Raw genomic sequence first — 25699 nt, 5'->3', positions numbered from 1 at the left:
GTCATTCTAAGGTCTCCCAGACAACATCTTTACCGGTATTTCTCAAGGCCACGTCCATGGGCCACCGTAGCAGCACCCCTAGGAGTGTGTATCAGTCAAAGTAGTCAGGAGACAGAACCCATACTTTAACTTGAACAAGGAAAATTTAATAAAAAGTATCAATCAGTAAAAGGTGTTTAACTACCAAAAGGCTAAAGAGAAATTGAAAGCAGAGACCAGAAAACATTTTTCTACAAAGGGCCAGACAGTAGCATTTCAGCCTTTGTAGGCTATACGATCTCTGTTACAACTATTCAACTCTGTTCTTGTAGGGTAAAAGCAGCCATAGGCGATGTGTAAAATTATGTGTAATAGGTGTGGCTATTGCTAATAAAACTATATTTACAAAAACAAGCAGGCTTTGCTGATCCCTGCTGTAAAGAGCACAGAAATAGCAAATGTAGGGATCAGCTACTACCTCTAGGGCTGTGGAGGGGTACCCCAGGAGGAACAAGATACCCTCCCCCCACCCAACCCCAAGGTTGAGTTTCAGGACCTCATTGAAGAGGGCCGAGGCCTGCTGGATGCTATAGAACTTTGCTGGGGTATCATGGGACCAAGCAGGTCTAAAGCTGGCAGGCCAAAACTGACCTGTAGGAAGTTGCCACTGGGATGTCAGCAAAACTTGCCAGAGGGTGAGAGCCACTGGATTTCCTACACACCATAGGCAGTTTTACCTCAGGAGCAGGAAGAAAGGCACACTGGAACCATAAATAGCACCTTCCACAATCCTGGATTGTGGTGTCCTTCTAGTGTCCTCTACTCACAAGGCCTGGCATTGCACCAGCTGGCAATGAACCCTTGACAGTGTTCAGTTGCAATGTCTCAAACAGGCTAAGATGTACCTGAACCCAGGTACATCTGAATTTGGGACCGAGAGACAGTAAACTGATAACTGGCCTGGCTATCACACCCCCCTGGACTCTTACATATATTAAAGTTTGAGATCCACTGAGGTAGGCCATGAGGATATGCTCTCTCTAAGGCAAACCCCAGGGATAAGAAATCTTGATTGGCTCATAAAGACTGGAGTCTCCTCTGAGTTCGAAGGCAGCTGCGCGCTGATGACATCTCCTTCCTCCTGGGTCACAGATGCTGGAACGGGAAATGGCTGTGCGAGAGAAGGAGGTGGAGGCTATCCAGGCCCAGGCGACAGCACTGGCCCAGGAGGACCAGGGTGCGGGGGAGGTGGAGAGGACCTCCAGGGCTGTGGAGGAGAAGTTCCGAGCCCTGTGCCAGCCCATGAAGGAGCGCTGTCAGCGCCTACAAGCCTCTCGCGAGCAGCACCAGTTCCACCGGGATGTGGAGGATGAGATTGTGAGTCACCAGTCTGGATGGGGTAGAGTTGTGATCATGGCAAATTACTCCCTGACATTTGCTTTCCAGTCTCCCTCCTAGAGGCTGGGGAGATGCCAGCAGTGGTCTGTTTTCTCTTCCCTTTGGCACTGAAAGTAGACCCTCAAGGGATTCTTGGGGATGCCCCCTAGGTCCCTTCACCCTATCAATAGAGATGACTATTCCCAGCACACATGTTCCAGGAGCCCTAGAAAACCTCTCCCCCCAGGCCTCCCCATTGTCTATTCCTACTCTTGCTTTGCCCTCTGGATCTCCACTGACCGCCCCCTCTCTCATCCAGTTGTGGGTGACAGAGCGGCTACCCATGGCTAGCTCCATGGAACATGGCAAGGACCTGCCCAGTGTCCAGCTTCTCATGAAGAAAAACCAGGTGAGGCTGAAGCTAAAGGCAAAAGAAAAGATCTCAAGAGCCTCCCAGACTCAGAAGTTTGTTTTTTCTTTTAAAACCTGGGGTTTCTCTGGCTTCCCTTGAGGCTATGTGTGATCCTACCCATCAGTGGTTGGCCTACCCTCACTGCTGGAGGGTGGGTTTCCATTGTAGCAGATCAGGTGGATCGAAGGCCTAACAACCTTAGGCCACGGAAAGACATGGGAGGAGGAATAGGGAAGAAAGAGAAGTGCGAACTGAGGGGCCGGATGTTGAGTGGGTGTAAGGGGGAGGGTAGGATGAAGGGTCCCCTGTCAGACTGTCCTCGTCTGCTGTTGGGGACAGACCCTGCAGAAGGAGATACAGGGCCATGAGCCTCGGATCGCAGACCTAACAGAGCGGCAGCGTGCTGTGGGCGCGGCAGCGGCAGGCCCGGAGCTGGCTGAGCTCCAAGAGATGTGGAAACACCTGAGCCGTGAGCTGGAGCTTCGAGGCAAGCGGCTGGAGGAGGCCCTGCGGGCCCAGCAGTTCTACCGCGATGCCGCCGAGGCGGAGGCCTGGATGGGCGAGCAGGAGTTACACATGATGGGCCAGGAGAAAGCCAAGGTGAGCGGCAGGGCAGAGCTCAGGCTGTGTGGCTGCTGCTCCCCCACCCCACCCCTGCCCTACTGCCCAATGCCCACTGTCATCCCCAGGATGAGCTCAGCGCCCAAGCAGAGGTAAAGAAGCATCAGGTGCTGGAGCAAGCCCTGGCTGACTATGCTCAGACCATCCACCAGCTGGCAGTCAGCAGCCAAGACATGATTGACCACAACCACCCAGAGAGGTGAATATAGTAGGCAACAGAGAGTGGAACAGCCCCTGGGGGAGATGGGAGCCGGTTCTGGGGTGGTGCAGGGACTGTGGAGCCTTTGGTACAACACGTGTACACAGATGTCTAGAGAGCTGGAGAGGCAGAGACCTGGCAAGTAGTTGGGGGGCCCGAGGGGCAGGACTCTATGGAATAGGCTAGGGATCCCAGCACGGCATCCTAAGTCCTGTGGTACCTCCCCTGCTCCTGCAGCACACGGATTTCGATCCGCCAAGCCCAAGTGGACAAGCTATATGCCAGCCTCAAAGAGCTGGCTGGAGAGCGGCGGGAGCGCCTGCAGGAGCACCTGCGGCTGTGCCAGCTCCGGCGCGAGCTAGACGACCTGGAGCAGTGGATCCAGGAGCGTGAGGTGGTGGCAGCATCCCATGAGCTGGGCCAGGACTACGAGCACGTGACCGTGAGTGTGGGGTGGACGCCAGGGGCAGAGCAGCTCTGGGAGGAGTAGGGGACCCAGTGGGAGGCCAGGGCCCCAGCAAGGGGGGGCACAAAAGCAGGCTGAGCAGGAGCTGTCCTTGGGTATTTGAACAACTGTGCAGAAAGGAGGTCATGGGGCTGCTCGGAGACGTGGGCAAAAAGAAAATTTCCAATCATTCTTTTCCAACACAGGGAACTTAAGGTTTCCTTGCACAGTTTGGGGGCTTGGACTGTCATTATTCGTGTAGATATATGAACCACAGTTAGGGTATCCTTGTCTGAAGACCAGTGTTTTGGCCAGGGGCCGGGGGCATCAGTCACATCTGGGGTAAATGGAAGCCAGTTGCTCTGCAGAAGAAACCTGTTTTGGCCCACATGGCCCAGGGAGAGAAGTGGCTTCTCGGTCTGGGGCAAGAAGACTCCCCCATCAGGCAGGGACCACATCCATCGGCATCACAGCACCATCCAGTCCATGTGACTGTTTCCTCCTCCAGATGCTCCGGGACAAATTCCGAGAGTTTTCCCGGGACACGAGTACCATCGGTCAGGAGCGCGTGGATGGTGCCAACGCCCTGGCCAACGGTCTCATTGCTGGGGGCCATGCCGCCCGGGCCACTGTGGCTGAATGGAAGGACAGTCTCAATGAGGCCTGGGCAGATCTGCTTGAGCTGCTAGACACTCGGGGTCAGGTGCTGGCAGCAGCACATGAGCTGCAGCGCTTCCTGCACGGGGCCCGCCAAGCCCTGGCACGGGTGCAGCACAAACAGCAGCAACTTCCAGACGGGACCGGCAGGGACCTCAACGCGGCCGAAGCCCTGCAGCGCCGACACTGCGCCTTCGAGCACGACATCCAGGCCCTCAGTGCCCAGGTCTGACCCACAGACGGTGGTATGGGGGCTGGCTAGGGGGAGACTTTGCGGAAAACAGTTTGGGGGAGCACTCAGAAATGCTAGGAGGATGCCATCCTGGAGGGACACTCAGGAATGAGGTTAGAATGGTTCCAGGGTGACATCTCTGGCCAAGGAATATCCAGCCACAGCATCCACACCTTTAGTGACCAGACTTCTCGAGGGCCCCCTACATTTCCAGATGGTCCCAATGACTAGAGTCTTCATATTGTACTAAAATCTGCCTGCGGTCCCACCCAGCTTAGCTCTAGACCTACACTGAGCAGTTGTAGATTCTTCCTCCAATCATTTAAACCCAATCAGCCACTACCCCTTCTTGGCTGAAAATCTCATTCCAGCAGTCTTTGAGGTCTTGTGTGTCCTGGACAGTCCTCTGAAAGCTCAACTGGCCAGTAGTCCCTTTAAAGTCTTGCTCCCCTAGACTCTGCAGGCCCCGTGTTGAGACCTAGCTGGGAAGGGTATGACAAGGCTTAGGCTAGCCACCAGCCTTCATTTTTCCCAGCACCCCACCCTCTGCTCTGCCTCCTGCTTCTCTGATGGATGAAACCGACAGGAGGTAGAGAACAGAGACCAGGACTGGGGAGACTCCAGCTCCTCGGAGTCCCCCCAGCTGTACCTCACTCTGAGCTGGGGCCCCGCAGGTCCAGCAGGTACAGGATGATGGCCACCGACTCCAGAAGGCCTATGCTGGAGACAAGGCTGAGGAGATCGGCCGCCACATGCAGGCTGTGGCCGAGGCCTGGACCCAGCTTCAAGGAAGCTCTGCTGCCCGCCGCCAGCTGCTACTGGACACCACGGACAAGTTCCGCTTCTTCAAGGCTGTTCGGGAGCTGATGCTGTGGATGGATGGGGTGAACCTGCAGATGGATGCTCAGGAGCGGCCCCGGTGAGGCCTATGGTGCTCAGCAGCCTCCAAGGGTTGTGGACTGGTGGCTGGTGGCTGGGGCAGGGTTGTGAGCAGCAGTAATATGGTCTCTGTCCCCCCAGGGATGTGTCCTCCGCAGACCTGGTCATCAAGAATCATCAAGGCATCAAGGCAGAGATAGAGGCCAGGGCCGACCGCTTCTCCTCATGCATCGACATGGGGCAGGGGCTGCTTGCCAGGAGCCACTATGCAGCTGAGGAGGTGGGTGAGGTGTGGGTGCAGCCAGGCCATCCTCACAGGGGAGGATGAGTCTCCCTCCTTCCTTTCTTTCTTCCTTTGTAGAAACCTCTTCCCCCTCAGTGCTGTTCAGGGATTTCCCCATTCCAACTCTTCTCTAGAACCATCTGCCTCCTGAAATCAGAAGTCACCAGTTCCTTGTGTGAGTCCTCCAGGGACCCTGGAAAGGTCCCACTGGGTGCTAACTCACGTCTCTGCCCCCCAGATCTCAGAGAAGCTGTCTCAGCTGCAGGCCCGGCGCCAGGAGACAGCAGACAAGTGGCAGGAAAAGATGGACTGGCTCCAGCTTGGTGAGCTGCCCTGGGGGCCAGGGAGCTGGCTGTGGGCACCAGGCCTCGGGAGAAGGGGCTGGGGGTCTCATACACTGGAGTTTCCAGAGTACATAAGACCAAGAAGCCTGGGCATGGAACTCAAGGTTGCCCACCCTTGGCACTGCCTGGCTCTGCCCTGTGCTCCTGCTCTGGGGCAGTAGCTTCCTTCATGTCTCTGTTCTTGAAGGACTGTGGCTACAGTGCCCTGCTGATGCTCTGACCTGCCATTTCTCTGTGACCCCTCCCGAACCCCTGCAGTTTTGGAAGTGCTTGTATTTGGGAGAGACGCAGGTATGGCAGAGGCCTGGCTGTGCAGCCAAGAGCCACTGGTGCGAAGTGCTGAGCTGGGTTGCACAGTCGATGAAGTTGAGAGCCTCATCAAGCGGCATGAGGCCTTCCAGAAGTCAGCAGTGGCCTGGGAGGAGCGTTTCAGCGCACTGGAGAAGCTCACAGCGGTGAGGGCTACAGGACCGCAGGACTGCCTGCTCCCTCCCACTGCCCAGGCCGGTACTCCTGCTTGAAGAAGATGTGTCTTCTCTTCCCTCTGCGCCAACATCTCCCAGATGTGGGCCAAGAGTACCCATTGTCACCGCAGCTTCAGGAGCCATCAGTCCCCCCACCCGCCCTGGGTGACACTAAGAGACACTATCTCCTTCATTGCCTCTAAATCCCCACCTTCTTTTGGAATTATATTTTCCATCCTTTGTATTTCATCAGGCTAGAGCTGAGGCATTTCAGCTTTCCCCAGTGCCCTGGTCCTCTTAAATGAGACCTTCTATGCTCTGATCCCAGAATGTTTTGACAGCTGGAGGAGCAGGAGCAAGAACGGAAAAGAAAGAAGGAGGAGGAAGAACGGAGGAAACAGCCCCCTGCTCCAGAGCCCACAGCCCGTCGGCCTGAAGGGGACCTGGTGGACAGCCAGACAGCTCCCGATGCCACCTGGGACAGGTAAGAGCTGGGACGCTCAGGGAAGGAGGAAGAGGCTGAGTCTGAGCAATCCCGGGCCTAACATTCTGTGTCTCTCTCTCTGCTGTTCCAGAACCCACCCCCGGCCACCAGCACCCACGCAGCAGGCCAGTGTTAATGGAGTCTGCACAGATGCCGAGTCCCCACAGGTCGCCCCCTGCTCCCCTGTGCACCCCCATCAGAATCTTAGCTCCCACCTTGCATATCTTCTTACAGCTTCTTATCCTTGTAGCCCCTGCTGGAACAACAGAGACTTGAGCAGAGCAGCTTCCCAGAAGGACCTGTAAGTTTCTCCCAGAGGTGTGGGTGTTAATCACCCAGAGATGAAGGGATGAAGAGGGTGGGAGCCAGGTAGTGGTGATACTAGGCAGAGGAGAGGGCAGGGGCCCAAAGGAAACATGGGGGTGGGAAAACCAGCTTTTAGACTTTTGGCTTTATGACATTCAGGCTAGGGATCTCCCATCTTCTCCTGTGACACTGACACCATTCCTCACTTTCCCCACAGGGGTCTGGCACAGGAGACGAGGCCAATGGGCCACGAGGAGAGAAGCAGACCCGGACGCGGGGCCCAGCCCCTCCTGTGATGCCCCAGAGCAGGTCCTCCGAGTCAGCCCGTGTTGCCACTTTGCCCCCCCGAGGCCCTGAGCTCTCTGCCCAGGAGCAGATGGAGGGGATGCTGTGTCGCAAACAGGAGATGGAGGCCTTTGGCAAGAAAGCTGCCAACAGGTACTGGTCCTGGCCATACAGTACTGGTGGCCTCTCCCATTGCTGCCTTCTGAAGAAGCTTCCCTGGAACCTCAGGGAAGAGGTGCCCTGTAAGGAGGAGGGTCCTCTGGGAAAGGGGGAGGACCCAGGAGAAGAGTAGGCCTCAGGTGAGGGTCAGCAGCGGGTAAAGACGAGCTCAGAAAAAAAAAAAAAAAAAAAAAAAAAAGACGAGCTCAGAAACAGGAACAGCCCTGGAAGGCCTCAGACACCCGAGGTACTCCCAGGGCTCCAGGCACCTCAAATACCAGTCACCCATCTCACCGGCACCATGGGCCCTCCCAGGTCTTGGCAAAATGTGTACTGCGTCCTGCGGCGTGGGAGCCTCGGCTTTTATAAGGACTCAAAGGCAGCCAGCATGGGAGTGCCATACCACGGAGAGGTGCCTGTCAGCCTGGCCAGGGCTCAAGGCAGCGTCGCCTTTGATTATCGAAAGCGCAAACATGTCTTCAAGCTGGGGTAGGAATGGAAGGTGCCCTCGGTATGGGAGGGGAGATGGAGGCGACCCAAAGTAGGGGGAGCCATGAGCTAGGAGCTGAGGGAACAGAGTTAGAGGGCTGGGCATGAGGGGCCAGTGATAGAGATGAAGGAGAGGTATAGGGGTTCTGGTTGGGATCTACAGTAAGGGGAGCTGGGGCTCCCAGATGCAGGCCTGACCACTGACAACATCCAGCAAAAAAATTATCCTGGGTAGGAAACCTGAAGGTGGGGTGCTGGTACCCCCTGCTGCTGGGGGACCTCCAGGGGCCTGCCCCAGCCTGCTAGTGAGCAGCCAGAGCAGGAGGCGTGGCCTGAGGTGGGGGTGAGCTCGCCATGGTCCTCAGCAGCCAAACAGGAAGGGTTTGGGAATCTGAAGAATGTGCAGGACATGTCTGGTCTGGCACCGAGGGCTGGAGCGGCATGTTCTGCAGCCTGGTCTCAGGGTGATAACTGAGCTCTCAGCTCTGCTATAGCCATTCCAGATTCTCAGCCCTGCCCTGAGGTTTTTCTTTCTCCCAACAGCTTACAGGATGGAAAAGAATATTTATTCCAGGCCAAGGATGAGGTGAGCTGGCCCCTTCTCCTCCTACGCTCCCATTTCTCTGTGCCATTCCCAGAACATTCCAGTCACAGATTCACTTTCTTTCCTCTCCTTTTTCCTTGATGAAGTGTTTCATTCTTCGTGATCAGATAGCTCACGATGTGTCACCTGGATGTTTGTGAAAGCCACATAAAAACCTGTTCCCCATCTTAAAAGGTGTCTTTTTCTCCAGTGAGGTGAAGTAGTCCAGTCACTTGTCTGCCTGTTCTCGTAGGCTTTCCAGCTTCAGTACAGCTTCAGTACAGCTGCCATGAAGCTAACCACTTGTCTCTCTGTGCCCTCTGCAGGCAGAGATGAGCTCATGGCTGCGGGTGGTGAATGCTGCCATTGCCACCGCGTCCTCTGCCTCTGGAGAGCCTGAAGAGCCAGCGGTGCCCAGTGCCACACGGGGCATGACCCGGGCCATGACCATGCCCCCAGTATCACCGGTCGGGGCTGAGGGGCCTGTTGTACTTCGCAGCAAGGATGGCAGAGAACGAGAGAGAGAAAAACGCTTCAGCTTTTTCAAGAAGAGCAAGTAGTTGGGGGCAAGACTCCCAGGCCAGCTTCTTCCCTCTATTCAGGAAACTGCCAGGGACTGTCAACAGGGACCACCCTCTTGGCAGGACAACTGCCTGCTGCTAGGGTCTGTTGCCAAGGTCAGCCCATCACCAGGAACTGTCTCGGGGGATAAGTCAGTGTTCCCAAAGGCAATGCTCCTCTTCTGCTATTTAATTCCAGACTGGTGGTGGGACCAAGGCAACCCCCAATTCCACTCCCATCTCCCAACTTCTTTTGTCTCCCCCCGAGCCCTCCACCCCAACCCTCACCCTGGTGCGGACAGCGCTGCACCTCGACATAGGCCATGTGGGAATGGCTGCCCTGCCTCAGGTCATTCTCTCCCCGCAGCCAGGGCACGCCCTTTGGTTCCTTGCCCCTGGGGACCAGCCAGGAACCTCTCAGAGCTGAAGCAGGACCCGGGGGCAGGACTGCCAGATGACCCAGTCAGAGATGCCCAAGTTTCCCCTTCCCATGCTAACTCATCCTCTGACTCAAGTGGCCACTCCGTCTCTAGCGATGCTCAGTGGCTTCCAGGTGTGAGTTGTTCAGGGGCAGCCACAGCCTTGAGTCTGGCCAAGGAGGTGATTAAACAGCTCAGCTTCTCGTACTGCTTCTGGGTGTCTTTTGCTTTCCTGACCACAAGCCTCCCTGCCTATCCCCACATTCTTGCCTCTGGCTCTGGCCTCCTGTATGTCAGGTTTCCACTCTGCACCCTCCCTCCCCCTCCAGCCTCTAAGCCCTCAAAGAACCACATTATTTTGAGAGCCTCCCTACCCCTGGTCTCATTTCCCCATGATAATGACCTCCAGTTTGCTGGGCTGACAGAGGACAAGCCTCCTTTTAGACCAAAGAAGTTCACCATGGGTCAGGATGATGTTAAAAAGCACTGTTCATGTTAAAAGGCAGTGAACAACTACTTCCCTGGTACACAACTTTCTTTACTCATGACTCTCTTGACCATTTTCAAAAATGAAAGATAATTCAATAATTCAAGCCACAAGCAAGTCTCAGCCGCTGCTCAGCCCAACAGTGGAGAGGGAGGGAGCGCATGGGGGTGATTACTGACCCCATCTTCTGTCTCCTCCCCAATAGAGAGGATCAGGGGGGTTCAGACAGAGGTCAGTTAAGTTGCAAGGTCTCCGATCCACCGACCAATAGGATGGCATCACCTGGGAAGCCACAAGGTACATCCAAAGTGTATAAACACACACAAACACAACAGAATATATTCTAGATCTGGTGAAGTATAAAAAAGGGGTAGGTAGCTTTCTCCCTTTTCTCTGGCTTGGCAATTGGAAACATCAAGGTATTGCCTTGGTGGTCTCCTACAAGAAAATCTTTGTTCTTTCATTGTTTCCCATAAATACACGACCAACCATTTCAGGGCTCAGAGAAGATCTTTCCAGAGAAACAGCCCTATCTGTAATTTTTTTGCTTTCAATTCCAGTATAGTTAGCATACAGTGTTATATTAGTTTTAGGCATACAATATAGTGATTCAACACTTCCATACATCACCCAGTGCTCCTTAGGAGCACACCTTAATCTGCATCACCTATTTTACCCACCTCCTCAATCCCTCCCTAAGCAGCCCTATCCTTAGTATAATTGGCCAAGAGCCCTGGCTGAGTAGACCCCTGACCATCATCAGCCATGACTAAGACAGGGTCAGGTATGTGCATGCCTGGGAGTAGCACAACACAGCCCCAGAATGGTCTCCAAACATGAGATCTGGTAGACCAAACAGCCCACAGAATAATTCTCTTTCTCTTAAGAAAAGCAAATTTAGAAGTGTTCTATGGTAAACATGTTGGACAAATGTTAACTGGAACAATCTGTTGTGGGACTAAATGGAATAATACATCAGCACTACAACCTTCCCTTGTTCCTCTCAGGTACAACTGTAAAATCTCCACTGTGTGAAGGAAGAAAAAGTCATACATTTTAGAGTCCTCAGGGAAACAGGGTATTTACAACTCCAATGTGGCAAGCATAGAAGTTAGGAAGGGAAGCAATAATGGGAAATTTTAGAAAGGCAGTGTATATGGGAGTAAGAAATTAATGAAGAACTGCTCGTTTTAACATGTAAAAGTTGAATGAAAATAGGGCAGCAAAATACAGTCTAGCAGGATGCAATCTCTGTACTGTGAATGGGGAAGTCATGAAGATGTGGTTTGAGCATCATCTAGGTGGCAAGACAGAAAAGATAAATAGAAATAAGATCAGGAAATAAATCTTGAGAGACACCTTCAGATATGAGTGGAAGAAAAGTTCCAGAAAGAAACTTAATGAAATAGAGCAGCGAGGGATACAAGATAGATTAGAGCACAAAAATACAGTATACACAGTTACCACAGTAATGAGACATATGGACAGCTAAACTTAGATTATTTGGACAAATATGTATCTGCCTTCCTACCAAACACTGCCTCTGAGGGTGAACTCTAGATCTGCACTGTCCATGGCAGTAGCCATGAGCCATATGTGGCTACTAAGCACTTGAAATGTGGCCAGTCCAAAGTGAAGAGTGCTTTAAGTGTGAAATGCTCACCAACTTCAAAAACTGAAGAGGACTGGATGGCTCAGGGCATGATTCCGGAATCTGGGATCGGGTCCTGCATCAGGCTCCTTGCGGGGGGAGCCTGCTTCTCCCTCTGCCTGCGTTTCTGCCTCTCTCTGTGTCTTTCATGAATAAATAAAATCTTAAAAAAAAAAAAAACTGAAAAGGAGAAAAAGAATTCAAAATATTTTATTAATACTTTTTATATTGATTTTATGTTGAAATATTTTAGCTTTATTGGGTTTTGAAAGTATTAAAATGAACTTTAGCTGTTTCATTTTACTTTTTAAATGTCTTTACTGGGAAATTTTAAATTACATAGATGATGACCTTTTATATTTCTGTTTGGACAGCACTGCTTTTGTTTATCTTCTTAACATCTCTATACCCGGTGTGGGGATCAAACTCGCAACCCCAAGATTGAGAGTCACATGTTCCATCTACTGAGCTAGCCAAGTGCCCCAGGATGGCAGTGCTTTAAACTGACTACAGACCTAAATGTGAACAGTAAAAACATGACTGTTAATAGAGGAAAATGTAGGAGAATATATTTGTCACTCAGGGGTGTAGAAATGGTTATCTTATACAAAACTGAAAAAGCACAAACTTTAAGACAAATATTAGATTCCATAAAAAAGGATTTCTCTTCCAATGAAGGACACCATGGACAAAGTTAATAATTTAGTGGAATGACAAAATATTTGAAACCAGTAAAAGATCCATGTGTAGAATATACAAGAAAATCCTGCAAATCAACAACAAAGAGGAGATTGCAACCTACTAAGAAAGATGACAAAAGATATGAACAGGAAATTCACAGAAGAGATCCTTAAAGCAATAGCGCTGCATCACTTTATACCTATTAGACTCATAGAAATTAGAAAACTGGACAGCGTCCAACAGTGGCAGAATCATTGATATAGAGAACCCCTCACGTGCTGTGGGTGGGAGGGTACGGTTTCTCCAGAGAATAATCTGGCACTACTTAAAGTTAGTTCCACGTATACCCTATGACCCAGCAACCTAGCAATTCCACTCTGGATTTATATGCACTCCCCACCCCTGTTTCTCACAGGGATCCAGTAGGGCACATATAATTAACGACGTTAATTGTAACATCAACAATTTGTTGATGCTTTTAATGGCATTTAAAATTTGTTTATAGTGGTGGGGAGTTGGAGGCAACATGAGTCTCCTATATGTAGAGTCAGATAGGTAAAATATGGTGGTTGCACAGTAGGGAGTTTACCCAGTGGTAAGAGAACACACAGCAACACAGGTGCTTAGTGAAAAAACTAAAACAATGAGCCATGCAACACAATTTGCATAAACATTTAGATAATTTACCCCTATAAGAAATCAATGACCCTTGTTTAGATCCGCATTAGAAGAAACCAACTACAGGGTCACTTGAGTGGCTTGGTCAGTTAAGCGTCCGCCTTTGGCTCAGGTCATAACCTCTGGGTCCTGGAATTGAGCCCTACATTGGTCTCCCTGCCCAGCCAGGAGTCGGCTTCTTCCCTCTCCCTCTGCCACTCCCCTTGCTTATGCTCTATCAAATAAAATCTTTTTTAAAAACTGCAAAATGACACATATGCAACAATCTAGGGGAAATTTTTAATATAGATTAGATAATATTAGCATAGTCCTGATGTTTTAATTAGAGGTAGATGGTGAAGTCCTCATAGGTGAAATGACATTATGCCTGGGATTTGCTTTTAAAAACTCCAGTTGGGGCTCCTGGGTGGCTCAGTCGGTTAAGTGCCTGCCTTCAGCTCAGATCATGGGGAGCAGGCTTCTCCTGCCTGCCTCTCCCCCTGCTAGTGCTCTGACAAATAAAAAAAGAAAAAAAAAAGAAAGAAGAAAGAAGAAAGAAAGAAAAGAAAAGAAAAGAAAAGAAAAGAAAAGAAAAGAAAAGAAAAGAAAAGAAAAGAAAGAAGCCTCCAGCCAAAAAAAAGTACAGGGAATAAATAAGGTCAGCAGAATATTGATAACTGCCAATGCTGGGTAAAGGGTCCATAAAAGTTTATCATGACATTCTCTGTATATGACTTTTTTGAAAATTTCCACAATAAAACATTTTTAAAAATGGATAAAGCAAATGCACACTGAAAAGAAATGTCTGGCAAGAACACAAGCATAATACACATTAAGCTTATCAGAATGGTTGCCTATAAGGGGAGGTGAGATCAAAGGGGATAGATAAGGGTAGGAAAATAGATGGGAGGAAGGAGATGGAACCATGCTCAACAATGAGAAGGAACAGCATAAAAACACAGGGGAGAAAATGGATAGTGAACAAAACGAAAGCTTTAGAAGGGTGAAAACTGTTAAAAGGACATTAGTTTTGATGAGCTCAGAAAATTTGGGGAATTGGGAGAGGTGGGCAGAACCCAAAACACAGTGTATGAAGGTGGGCATCACAGGTTCAGACTCCTTTTGCAAAGAAGTCCGGCCTGGAACACAGGCAAGGAACCCAAGATAGAAAACAATAATAGTGACGATGAGTGAAAGCTCTTTTAGAAATGGGTGAGGAGGTCCCTATACGTGTTTTAAAAGTCTAGGTGTAGAGAGAAACTGGAAATGACCAAGGGGAGGAAGGAAGGGGAGAGGTAGATAGAATTAGGTGGGAGAAATCATGAATTGTATTAAAATTGCAAGGACAGTCAGTGCCTCTTCTGAAATGGCTGGGAAACCAAAAAAATTCAGTGAAAGAAATATCAAAGTAGCTAGGGAGGAAGAGGGCAGCCTGGGGAATTTGTGCCTGATGGTATCAGAGAAGCTTCTATGGAGCCACCACAATGAAGAAGGTGATTGACAACCACCCTGGCATACTCCACTCAGAGATAAGCTGGGTCCATCCATCTCTATACACGTCCCTTCTTTGTTCAAGGGTGACAGTGACTAACCCATCTAATAGCTTTTCTTTTGCCACTAGGAGGCGCCCGTGGACCACAGCTGAATTTTGAACGCCGGAAAGTGCCCGGAGCCCAGGTTGCCTAGACCTCCAGCAGCTGGTGTGGATTTGGAGACGCTTCCTCATCCCAGTCCCCGCGCCCCGCCCTAAACAAGGAACTTCTCTGGGCCTCTGCACTAAGTATTCCTTTGGGATATTCACCACGGACCAGGAACTGCGAGGGACATACAATTAGAGCTAATGCTCTAACAAGAGAGAGAAAGAGCCCACATATATCCACGCACAAACAAGATGTGACCGATAAATGTAGCCAGGATACAATGCTTCTTAGAACTATCCCAGCTCTGCCATCTTTGGTTCTGTTTTCTCACCAGTGAATAACATGCTTGCAGCGAAAAATATCGTTATATTTAAAGCTCTACAAAAACTGACTACGTTTGCTGAAAATGCGGCTCTTCTGTGTTTCTAAAATGTTGACCCAAGCTCCCAAAGAGGCTGGCCAGCCAGCTAAGAAAGCCCCCGTTTAGAGGACCCAGCGAGATAACCCTTTGTCATCAGCTCCCCTCCCGCCCTAACTGGCCCAACAGCACGATCCATTGTGATGTTAGCAACTCCCCGGGAGCCTGATTACACCACCGTAGTGGTTGCGCCCGGAGTCCTTCTGACGCTTGAGCCCCGACACCCCCGCTTCCAGGGTGCTGATTGGCCAGCCGGGACTGGGGGCGGGCTGACCTCGGCTCCGCGGCGCCGTCACCAGCTGGCCCCGCCCCCGTGTCGAGGCGGCTGGGAGCCTAGCCTGGGGCGGCCATTTGTATGCGGCCGCGGGATTGGTCGCCCGGCTCCCGCGAGGGGGAGGGGAAGGAGGCCGCGCGCACTCGCGCGTGCGTGAGCTGGCGCGCGAGGTAGGGCCCGGTCGCGCCGAGGCTCGAGCGGCCGTCGCCATTTTGTAGGGTTCTCTCTGACGCGGGAGCCGCCGCCGCCGCCGCCGCCACCCGGAGGTGCGAGGGGGTCTTGTGGGGGTGTGCGGGGAGCCCGCGGGCGGGCCGGGCTGGGCCTCTAGCGGACGGGGCCGGCCCACGGTTTGGGTTTCTCTTGCTGCGGGAGGTCCGTTGAAGACAACGGGAGGAGGCGGGGCCGGGTCTCCGGAGGGGGCGGGGCAGGGGTCGAGTGAGTCTTTGTTGGGGCGAAAGAGCTGGAGGTTGGGTCGTTGAGGGTCTGGGATGGGGCCGAGGAAGCCTCTTTATTCTTGGAGTATTTTTGAGGGTAATACCGCACGGAGGAGAGGTACAGCGATTTCCCTCCAAAACCTCGTTATCAGGGACATTCAAAATACATGCGTCTTGCCCCCTTCTTGAGCTCTTCTCTTTCCTGCACCCCAAAAAGAGTATTTTAAGACATAAAACAGCCAACTCTGTTATTTAAATGCGTCTCATTCCACGGAGATAATAGACGGTGCAGTGCATGCTGACCCTGACCTCCTGTTTGGGTGTCACACACCTCACACTACCTCTTATGTACAAACCTTTTCTTCCTATTAAGAAAAAAAAAATAATAACGTTTATGTGAGATCTTGAATCTTGAAGGTGCCAAGAACTTCTTTGGAGGATTAGACCAAAATGCAATGCCCTGAAATTTCCCACTCCACCCTTAACTTTTGGAAATCTTATTTCTTCTCTCCCAGGCGCTTATCAGGATGGTGAAGCTGTTCATCGGAAACCTGCCCCGGGAGGCCACAGAGCAGGAGATCCGCTCACTCTTCGAGCAGTATGGGAAGGTGCTGGAGTGTGACATCATTAAGAACTATGGCTTTGTGCACATAGAGGACAAGACGGCCGCCGAGGATGCCATACGCAACCTGCACCACTACAAGCTGCACGGGGTGAACATCAACGTGGAAGCCAGCAAGAATAAGAGCAAAGCCTCAACCAAGTTACACGTGGGCAACATCAGTCCCACCTGTACAAACCAAGAGCTTCGGGCCAAGTTTGAGGAGTATGGTCCAGTCATCGAATGTGACATCGTGAAAGATTATGCCTTCGTACACATGGAGCGGGCAGAGGATGCAGTGGAAGCCATCAGGGGCCTTGACAACACAGAGTTTCAAGGTGAACTGCTCTGGGGTCTGGGTGGCAGAGTAGTGGGGTCTAGGTCAAGACAGAGACAAGAACACAGGACCAGGCGGCTGTCAGGGTGGTGGTTTCCTTTCTATTTTAACTGGATATAATAGAAAGATTGCATGTTCACCACATTTAAGCACAGTTTACTCTTGGGAGAAGCAAACACTCCCTTTTCAGATTTATTTGCCAAAATGTTCCTCAACAACTGTGTAGAGTCACAAACTGGGTTACTTTATCCCATAGTCTTCATTCATTTGAGTGCTGTGGGAAGTTTAATCTGGGCAAATAAGTACCTCAAAGAAGTGGGGATAAAAGTCTGCGGATTACCTCCTGCTTTTGTTATGACCAGGAAGCTTTATATTTGAGAGTTTAAATGATTAGGGTTTATACTCTTTATTGCTTTATGTGATAGGTTGTTGTGGGAAAGAGGGACAGAGACATCTAGAGGGATCTCTATATTATAAACCTGAATGGTGAACCTGAATTTGGGGAAGTAACTTTTGAATGCTCAAATTTGTTCAGTCTATGAACTATACAGGCAGGGCCAAAACCCATGCCATTGGACTATTCTCCACCTACTATTATTTAACCCTAATGTAAAAAAAGAAAAAATTTTAAAGACTAGATTGAATGAAATGATGGTCCTGCTTCTGAAAGGTTCCAGTAAAGGTGGCATGGTATGTATTGTATAATTTTACCAATTATAAAGGTACAAAGGTTATCATTAATACCTCAAGGTTATCTGAAGACTCTGCCACTGTGCTAATATAGTAGCCCCTAGACAACATGTGGCTATTAAATAAATTTTGAGTTTTCCAGTTGTATTGTACACATTTGAAGCACTCAGAAGTTACATGAGACTATTTGTGACTTTATTAGTATAGATACAGAACGTTTCCATCAATCTTAGAAAGTTCTGTTGGGCAGCGCTGTTCTACAAGTTTTTTGCTGACAGTATCATCTTGACCCACACGTTTATAGCCACTTCTCAGGTTCATAAGTTAACACTATTTTTTTCTGAGTGCCACTAAAAGGTTTATTGAGAAATAAATACTTAAGTGTTCTCTGCTAAACCTAGAAAACAAAAGAAATGGGAGAAGAAGAAAAGTTGAACAGAAAAGGGTAAGAAAGTTTGCAAGTACTGTAGATTGCAAATAGTGTGTCAGATCTCTCTGGCCTCAGCCAGTGGTGTCTTGACCTTTAGCTCCTCTCTAAAGCAGAGGGTAAAAGTTATAGATAACTTGCTACCATTAACTAATTGTGTGACTTTGGACAAGTGTTTTAATCTCTCTGTGCTTCATTTTCCCCGCTTATAAAATAGAATTAATGATCCCTGCAGTACCTCCCTCACAGGATGGTAGTGAGGCTAGAATGAGGTAATAGATGTGAAAGTGTATTGACAGTAAGCACTATATGATGAAAGGTGAGTGTTGTTTGGAACAATGAGTGTGTTTCTATTACGGTTAGAGGTTTATTTAAAATGTGATAGCTTTTCTCACGTCTCTTATTTATATTTTTCTTTTATTATTTTGGAAAGCTGTTGCACTTCATACAGCTTTAAGAATATTTTTAATTTTCACTTGATAGAGATGGGATCATGAATGGACAGTGTGTGGAGGGAAAATAGGGGTTTTCTCTTGACAGGTAACAAAATGTAAAAAGATTTGCAATTAAAGTCGGGTACAAACTGCAAAGATGTCCTGGTAATGTAATACTGCATGTCCTTACCTTTTTAATATACAATTGAATAAAAAGATAAGGGCAAAAGCATGCATGCATAAGTCATTTAATTGGGGGAGTTGGCTTGGGAAGAGTGCGTGTTTTAATAAAGCAAGTCTGATTATTCTAGGAGTGGGTGTTTTAGTAATAGTGATCCATGAAATTCTTTAAAATGTAATCATTGGAAAAGAATCCTTTATTTGGTTTTCATGTTCTTAGCTTATCTACTCCGAAGAAAGCACTCTACTCTGAGTTATACATTCAGACATTTTTATAACCAGCTCTGTTTTTTTCCAGATGACAAGAGAAAGTTTAGCATGGGATACATATTGCAGTTTTACAGAAAATATAATCTAGATACCAATTGATCACATTTGTCGATAAAGCCTTTTTAGTCGTTTCCTACCAAAGGTGGCCTTTAAGAGTGCCACTTTGAACATCTTTTGAACATTTATTAATAGTGCCATTAGGCTTCTGCATTTATGACTTATAAAAGGAAGCAGCAGAACCTGAGTTAACCTGGGTCTTTCAAGACCTGTTTCCTCTCCACAAGCAGCAGTGAACTGAACCACTGTTGAATTAGCAAACAGTTTGCATTGGAAGACCCTAATTCAAAAAGCTGTTCCTAAGTAACAGTTCAAGCAACTGAGTTGGGAATGGTATATAAGAGTTCAGGTGTCTTGTTTCTCCCCATATGTAAATGGGCACTAAACTGGAGTCCTGTTGTGGATTAGCTACACCCCCAGCCTTCTCTGAATCCTGGCACATGAGAGGAGCTCAGCATTTGGGACCCAAGCTGCCCATCTCTCAGTATTTTTAATAATCTCTTCTGTTCCAGCTTTCAAAAGAAAACACTTCTATTAGGCTAGTTTTCTGGGAAATGTTGGCAGTGTATTTCAGTAACTTTGGAGGTCTAATAAAATCTTTAAGCTTTGGCCTCTCCAAGTGTAGCAAAGTGGTAGAATTTAATCTTTCAATTTTCTTTGCCCTGGTTCCTTAAGGTAATAGAGAAGCACAGTATTTTTCAGTTCTAATAACTTCAGGGGATTTAAATTAAAAACCTAGTTACAATCTTTGGAAATTTTTGTGTGGCAAAAATACTTCTATTACAGATTTTTTAGTTCTATTTAAAAAAAATTTTTTTACCTGAATCTTTTTTACAGCTGCTACAGAGGTAGATTATAAACATCTTATAAACATAGATGTTTATAAACTTAAGAGTTTTTTTCAATAAAACAGGAATGAAGATTGGATGTAGTAACAAATATCAAGGAAAAATCACTGGGTTTTGTTTCTCAAAAAAAAGAAAAACAAAACCAGGGCCAGAATCTATAAAAGTAAAAAGCAAATTAAATTGAAATTTTTAAAAAATGTACTTTTAGGTCTCTGAATTGGCTTTTTAGATTGACATGGTTATTCCGACTTCAGAATGGAAGCAGTTTGTGTCTATCACATAGGTTAATGTCACCATGCATGTTTGAAAACCAAGTAACTTAGTCTTCCAGTCTAAATCAGGGAGCTCTACATTTGGGATATAAACTAGGGCAAAAAAATGTGTTTCTGTTCTAAGCATAGTTAGCATGTGGTCCTTAATAACTTCGTAGAGTTAGGAGTATTTAAATCTCTGAAAACAATGGGTAGCTAAATGCTGCAGAGAATTACTGCCATTTGGTATTGTTGACTATCAGTGGTGATGGTGGATGCTCCCTCTCTGCTCGCAGCTGGGAAGTAAAAACCTGAGCATCTTTGTTCTGCTAAAGAAAGGGTTTTAAGTTGGAGGTGACAACTACTAGAAACTGGGGTGGTAGGAATCTTAGACATTGGGCAGAACGGAGTTTGACTAAAGTGATTATTACTGCACTAACCCGCTCCCCTCTCAGGGTCAGTGCATGGCGCTGTTCTGGCTGCCGTCCTGAATCGGGCTGTTTCCAACAGGATGGTGGAGCACGAGGCCTCCTATCGCATAGCTGCATCCAGAACAAGGTCTGTTAAAGAGAGAGCAACTTGCTGATTGCGGAGGGGGGATTTGTTCTGAGCAGCCCTTAAGAGTGATGTGAAGCCCCTGTTCTCTGCATCTGTAATGGCTGCCTTTTGGCTACAATTTGAGAAATACTGACTTGATCTCCAAAGTCTTAGGCAGTTTGGGACTAAATACTGCCAAGAATATTCCTTTCCTCAAACTGCTTTTAAAGACCTTGGATGCTTTCATCAGTAAGGGCCCCTGGGCTTGCTGGTACACAAGCCCAAGGCAAAGATTGTTTCTTCTCTTAGCTGTTTGTAGTGCTGGCCATTTCCTGAAGAATGGGTGTTGCTTGTTTGTATGGATGCCCAGAGGCTTTTAGGCAAATGATGCATTTTTCTAACAAGTAGATAATCCCCTATGAAGAATTGTGAACCACATGGCTGGATGAAATGCTGAATTCTTTGGGAACACACTGTCTCTAAGAAATGAGTACTGCTTCAATATCTAATTCTTGCTGTTGAGAGACCTTGGTCAAGTTTTCTTTCCACAGTAGGCACGGATTCGCCCTTGCTGAAAAACATGGGTGGGGGGTTGAAATCTGGAGAGTCACATAACTCCTAGAGGTACTAAGGTGAAGCAGATGATGTGCCAGGTAGGATTTGTGTATCCAACATAGCCTTCTGGTGACACCTGCAAAAATGGCTGGAGGAAACAAGATGAACAGAAGATTGCCGTGGTTTTTAAGCTACAGTAATTGCTGAGGCCCTATATTGCCCTGAGTAAATCAGTGAGAGGTTGGTAAGATACTTTTCAAATCTGGCATAACTGAGGTTTTGTTGGCTATTTGGGAAAATTGGCAGGTCTTGAATCATTACAGTTATAACCAGTATTAGCAGTGGGAAGTTTTTCAGTTTCTGTGTTGGGGGCCAGAGGAAGGAAGGGAAAGTTGTGGAGACAGAAGTAGGAGGGAATCAAGCTACCTGATAAAAGTAGAAAGTATTGACTGGTCTCTGAGGATTCAGATTTTCTCTCATCTGTATTAAACCTTCACTCTTCTTTTGGAGGGGATTGCTGAAATAGGTTGCAGGAGTGTGTGTATGTATGTGTGTCTTATGCTAACTAGTTACTTTGATTTTGGGAGGATTAAAGAATGCCAGTGAGTTATAATAAGTCTTCTTACATCTATTTCCTCAAGGCAAAAGGATGCACGTGCAGTTATCCACAAGCCGACTTCGGACTGCCCCTGGGATGGGAGACCAGAGTGGCTGCTATCGGTGTGGGAAAGAGGGGCACTGGTCAAAAGAGTGTCCAGTAGATCGTACAGGTCGTGTGGCGGACTTTACCGAGCAGTATAACGAACAGTATGGAGCAGTGCGCACGCCTTACACCATGGGCTACGGGGAATCCATGTATTACAACGATGCATATGGAGCACTCGACTACTATAAGCGTTACCGGGTCCGCTCTTATGAGGCAGTGGCAGCGGCAGCAGCAGCTTCTGCGTACAACTACGCGGAGCAGTCCATGTCCCATCTGCCTCAAGTCCAGAGCACAGCTGTGACCAGTCACCTCAACTCCACTTCTGTTGATCCCTACGACAGACACCTGTTGCCGAACTCAGGTGCTGCTGCCACTTCGGCTGCTATGGCTGCTGCCGCTGCCAACACTTCCTCCTATTATGGAAGGGACAGGAGCCCCCTGCGTCGTGCTGCAGCTGTGCTCCCCACAGTTGGAGAGGGCTACGGTTATGGGCCAGAGAGTGAGCTGTCTCAGGCTTCAGCAGCTGCACGGAATTCTCTATATGACATGGCCCGGTATGAGCGGGAGCAGTATGTGGACCGAGCGCGGTACTCAGCCTTTTAAAAACTGGAGGTGAGAGTGGGGTGGGTGTGGTTAAGACTCTATAGTTACCTTGAAAGAGATCAGTGCTGCATAGAGGAGGCTAAAGCCACCTGTTTGCTGTCAGGACAGTATCTAAGAAGTAAAAATTTACATATTAGTGTGAAGCATTTCTCTAGCTTAGGCCAGAGGTTCATTTGGCCTGTTGAGGTTTTTTAGTCTATGACTCCAACCAGCTTGTTCCTTCAGAGAGAATAACAACAAACTCCGTTAGTGAGGATATTATTTAATTAAGCAATTTGGGTTACAGACACATAGTTAAGAGAACACTTGTTGAGTGCCCTCTTGGTACATTGTATCATTTAATCTATACAGTAAGCCTTTAAAATATTTTCTCTTTTACAGAGAAAAGAATGAAGGCTCAGAGAGGTTAAGTACTTTGAAGTCATCTGATAATTTAGAGGTAGTCAGAATTCACTCAGCCTTGGCAGACTCCAGAACTCTCTTCATTGGAAAAGTCGCGATGTAAGCAGAAGAATACGGGTCCTGGAGTTAATAATGAATGTCACAGTGAGAATTTTAACTACAACTTTAGACTTCTCACTTGCTAATATAACTACTTAGGTCATTAGCCTTTATCAGAGGAAACTAATATAGTAGATCTATAAGCCAAATAAAGTCCAATAAGCTATAGGTGTTTGGTTCTAAGACACTTGAAAGCAAAATGTTTTGGTGCCACTATCCCATGGAGTCCTTTCCTTATTAGTAGTCCAGACACCTTATGCATGAGCTCTTGAAGCCATATTTCTGCATAGCCTGTTACTAACATTTAGAGTCCCAAACACTTCTCATTTCTTCCAAGCAACTTTTGTTTTGGTTTTTGTTCAAGGGGAACACATAAGGAACTAGATAAAACAGGTAATTTCCAAATGTATAAAATCCCACTGGTGATGACCCCAGAAATTTAATTTTTCCTACTTCAGAAAATGTATACCAAAGATGTTGGAATGGCAAGAATAATTAGTAGGATTTTCTAGATAAATTTCATTTGAGTGGAAATGGCATCATGACAACTTTCTATTCTCATGGTTTTCCTTGTATCTTGAAATTGAGCATCACTTGAATTGGGAGGGCTGTTGAACAGTTTCCAGGGTTCCTAACTTATCCCATTGGTATATACATATAGAAGAAAATGAAGCAATGGGAATTTGCCCTTATATGTAGTGAGAAGCAAATAATGGTTTGAACCTGTGATAAATTATATCCTATATGACTATGACAAAAACGGATCTCCTAAGACCATTGTGTAGCAGTGTGTCTTTATGTGCATGAAGTACGTAATCTTAACAGCTTGTGTAGTTTGCCTTAATTTTTATTTTTAATGCAGCTGGATCTACCACGAAGTGGGATATTTCTCTAAAGGTGGTATCTACCAGATAACTTCTGTTTTCCTCAAATGTGTTTCATAGTTAAATTAGCATATTGTAGCTTTAGAAGGGTATCACTAAGGTATTTTAAAGTGAATTTTGACTGCAAGCAGTGGTTGTTCAACTAACCTCTTTTTAGTGATGACTTTTAAAGAAACTTACCTTCCAGGTGTGAACCTCAAATGGACTGAATAACCCTGAGTTGGTTGCAGTCCCAGGAGCCTGATGTTAATGAGGCTGCCAGGATGAAATACTCCAGAACTGTTGGGGATCTGAATTTGGGTCTCACCCTAGCAGAACTGATTCAAGAACGTCACAACTTTTGAAGTCGGTTGGTACAGATCAAGACCAAGATTTGGCCCTTTGTCTGTAATAAGTAGAGGAACTTGGTGTGAGTTAACTTCTTTTTTCCCCCAGCCATTGGTGTCTGGAGTTCCCATCATCAGTGGAAGAATTAGAGAATTTTAGGATTTCTTCTTTTGATTTGGTAAGGGAGGTTTGACCAAGTAGGGGAACTACTGGAGTTATGGTTCTAAATCTGTGACAGTAATGACATGTAGGTATATTGGAGGGTGACTGAACCGTTCCCTGATACCCTTTGATTGTCATTTCTGAAACCTTGTTTACTATGGAAGAATAAAATGAAACAAATTTAGAGTAGTGCAGTTGGCCATATTTGAGATCTTGACATCATCTGCTTTTTTCTGGATGCAAAAAATTAAATTATGGTTTTTTATAGTTATGTGTCTGCCCTTTGTTGCAAGGACAGTACCCTTGTATCACAGAGGTTGTCTTGCTTAAAAGATGGATTAGAACATGAGAAAGATATATCTTATCACCAACACAGCAGTCTTGCAGATTGCTTCTTATATGTAGCTATAAGTAGATTCCTTGGTAATTATATGGGATATAAGTTTGATCCAGTCTGACTTGGTTTTGTTTTGTTCTTTGTTCTTTTCCCCCTGGAATACAGGACGGGACCAGGGCCCTTGTACTCGGAACCAAGCTGCTCTCCAGGCATTGTGTAAGCCTCTTGTGTTGTGCTCTCTTTCAGGTAGGATAATTGCGGACTGAACCCTCGGGCTGCGGTCATATATGAGAACTTGCTCCGCGCGGTCCCCCTTGCCGGGATGTTTCCATTGCTTCATGTTTCAGTAAACAAAGGAGTTTGTGACCAACTATGTTTTCTTTCTTAATTTAATTCTTCTAAGTTGACTTTTCTTTCCTCTTGATACTAGTCTCTGTAGCCTTTCACTCCATTCCTTACATTCTCAGCCTCTGAGCAGCCCTAGGTAAGGATTATGCTGGCATCCCCTTTTTCCTGTACAGTGGAACCCCCTCTTATCTTGCTTTCCTTAGGAATTGAACCCTTCTCCCTGTCTACCTGCAACATCTCCTTTCCCTTTAAAATGACCATGTAGTGGCAAGAGACCTTTTACTCTTCTGTTAGCTCTGGACTCTAACATTGAAGCTAATCTGAAACTGCTAGGACCATTGGGGTTTTGGGGGTGGGGGTTGTTGTTTTGTTTGTTTGTTTTGTTTTATGTCTGACCTGTGATCGTGGTACAGCATTAGCTGAAATTTAGCCTTGTTTTACTTCACTCCTCCCACTTTTTTTTTTTTTTTAATATTTTGACAAATAAACGTTTCTAACACTTAAGTACCTTTTTGTGTTTGTTGACTGTTCTTTACCAAGTATTTTCTGGTTCATTCTTAGTAGTGCTCAAACTACAAAATTCAAATGAGTAGATGCCTGAAATTTAGATGTAAAAGGAAGGATTTAGTGAGGTCTAAGTAATATGGCCTCAACAATGGGTGGAGAAAAGTTATCCAGAATCTTGAGACATTGATAAGTATGCTACTGCTCGTGGTCAGGTTCCTTAATTCTATTAATTAATAGAATCTTAATTAATTTCTAAATAATCAAAGCTACTCTTTCCACCTTACAGGCTAGCAAACCCAGGTTAAAACCCCGGTATCAGGAAAAAGGTAAACTGCAATATTGCCATGGACCTATCAGGTTGATTCAATGAACAATGACTTCATAGTACAAGTTCAATTAAATTCTCTTATGAACTACTTAAAGAGGTCTCACTTCCTGTGGTGCTAGTATTTTGCTAGGTTTAGACTATGGCTAAAATGAATAACCATTATGAGAGATCAAAGGAGAACATGTCATATTTTTAGCAGAAGAGTGGGGTGTTAATGATTAGCAGTAACAACATTCTGCAATTAAATGTGTCTACGGAATTTTTTTTGAGATTTATGAACATTATATTTTATCATGGCTTAGGTCTCCATAAAAGCAAGATTAGTGACAGACTCAATCCTACTTAAGCTTTCTGTATTGAAACCTATGTGGAAATGCTCATGTGTAAATT

General features: G+C 47.1%; 3 protein-coding genes across 16 annotated transcripts in view; 2 read left to right on the top strand and 1 right to left on the bottom strand.

Annotated features, from left to right (window-relative positions):
• Positions 1-9384, top strand: part of SPTBN2 (spectrin beta, non-erythrocytic 2) — a 38560-nt gene extending 29176 nt beyond the window's left edge. For all 4 annotated transcript variants that reach the window (XM_077862562.1, XM_077862563.1, XM_077862560.1 and 1 more), the window contains 17 exons: positions 1132-1356; positions 1676-1765; positions 2108-2368; positions 2458-2588; positions 2826-3030; positions 3542-3916; positions 4597-4841; positions 4943-5081; positions 5323-5407; positions 5687-5883; positions 6234-6376; positions 6468-6543; positions 6627-6677; positions 6900-7120; positions 7442-7615; positions 8159-8201; positions 8525-9384. In XM_077862562.1, the coding sequence (XP_077718688.1) occupies positions 1132-1356; positions 1676-1765; positions 2108-2368; positions 2458-2588; positions 2826-3030; positions 3542-3916; positions 4597-4841; positions 4943-5081; positions 5323-5407; positions 5687-5883; positions 6234-6376; positions 6468-6543; positions 6627-6677; positions 6900-7120; positions 7442-7615; positions 8159-8201; positions 8525-8758 (2895 nt within the window). In that variant the 3' untranslated portion in view covers positions 8759-9384. The remainder of the gene's footprint in view (positions 1-1131; positions 1357-1675; positions 1766-2107; positions 2369-2457; positions 2589-2825; positions 3031-3541; positions 3917-4596; positions 4842-4942; positions 5082-5322; positions 5408-5686; positions 5884-6233; positions 6377-6467; positions 6544-6626; positions 6678-6899; positions 7121-7441; positions 7616-8158; positions 8202-8524) is intronic.
• Positions 9385-15052: 5668 nt separating this feature from the next.
• LOC144292379 (RNA-binding protein 4B) lies at positions 15053-24981 on the top strand. 9 transcript variants are annotated; one of them, XR_013359807.1, is made up of 5 exons: positions 15063-15251; positions 15935-16358; positions 21248-21924; positions 23488-23649; positions 24373-24981. XR_013359807.1 is itself a non-coding variant. In XM_077862558.1 (4 exons), the coding sequence occupies exons 2-4, from the start codon at positions 15947-15949 to the stop codon at positions 21405-21407; spliced, it is 675 nt and encodes a 224-aa protein (XP_077718684.1). In that variant the 5' UTR covers positions 15053-15251; positions 15935-15946; the 3' UTR covers positions 21408-21541. The 9 variants fall into 9 exon arrangements, 5 of the variants coding, with proteins under 5 accessions (XP_077718684.1, XP_077718685.1, XP_077718683.1 ...); XR_013359806.1 differs by having other exon boundaries at positions 24292-24981; XR_013359805.1 differs by having other exon boundaries at positions 23488-23709.
• Positions 22162-25699, bottom strand: part of LOC144292378 (RNA-binding protein 14) — a 45789-nt gene continuing 42251 nt past the window's right edge. For 2 of the 3 annotated variants that reach the window (XM_077862553.1, XM_077862548.1), the window contains 2 exons: positions 24983-25071; positions 22162-22437 (listed from right to left, as the gene is read on the bottom strand). In XM_077862553.1, the coding sequence (XP_077718679.1) occupies positions 25007-25071 (65 nt within the window). In that variant the 3' untranslated portion in view covers positions 22162-22437; positions 24983-25006. The remainder of the gene's footprint in view (positions 22438-24982; positions 25072-25699) is intronic. The other variant, XM_077862547.1, reaches the window with a different exon arrangement.

This window comes from Canis aureus, chromosome 21 (genome assembly GCF_053574225.1).
Source record: "Canis aureus isolate CA01 chromosome 21, VMU_Caureus_v.1.0, whole genome shotgun sequence".
In the NCBI taxonomy this organism is placed as follows: Eukaryota; Metazoa; Chordata; class Mammalia; order Carnivora; family Canidae; genus Canis; species Canis aureus.
This window is presented reverse-complemented; position numbering and strand designations above follow the sequence as displayed.

Bases quoted from the DNA above. Each gene is read 5' to 3' on its own strand.
- LOC144292379 (XM_077862557.1), top strand. From the start codon at position 15,947: ATGGTGAAGCTGTTCATCGGAAACCTGCCCCGGGAGGCCACAGAGCAG. The intron at 16,359-21,247 runs GTGAACTGCTCT...TATTTCCTCAAG, and splicing joins TGACAACACAGAGTTTCAAG to GCAAAAGGATGCACGTGCAG.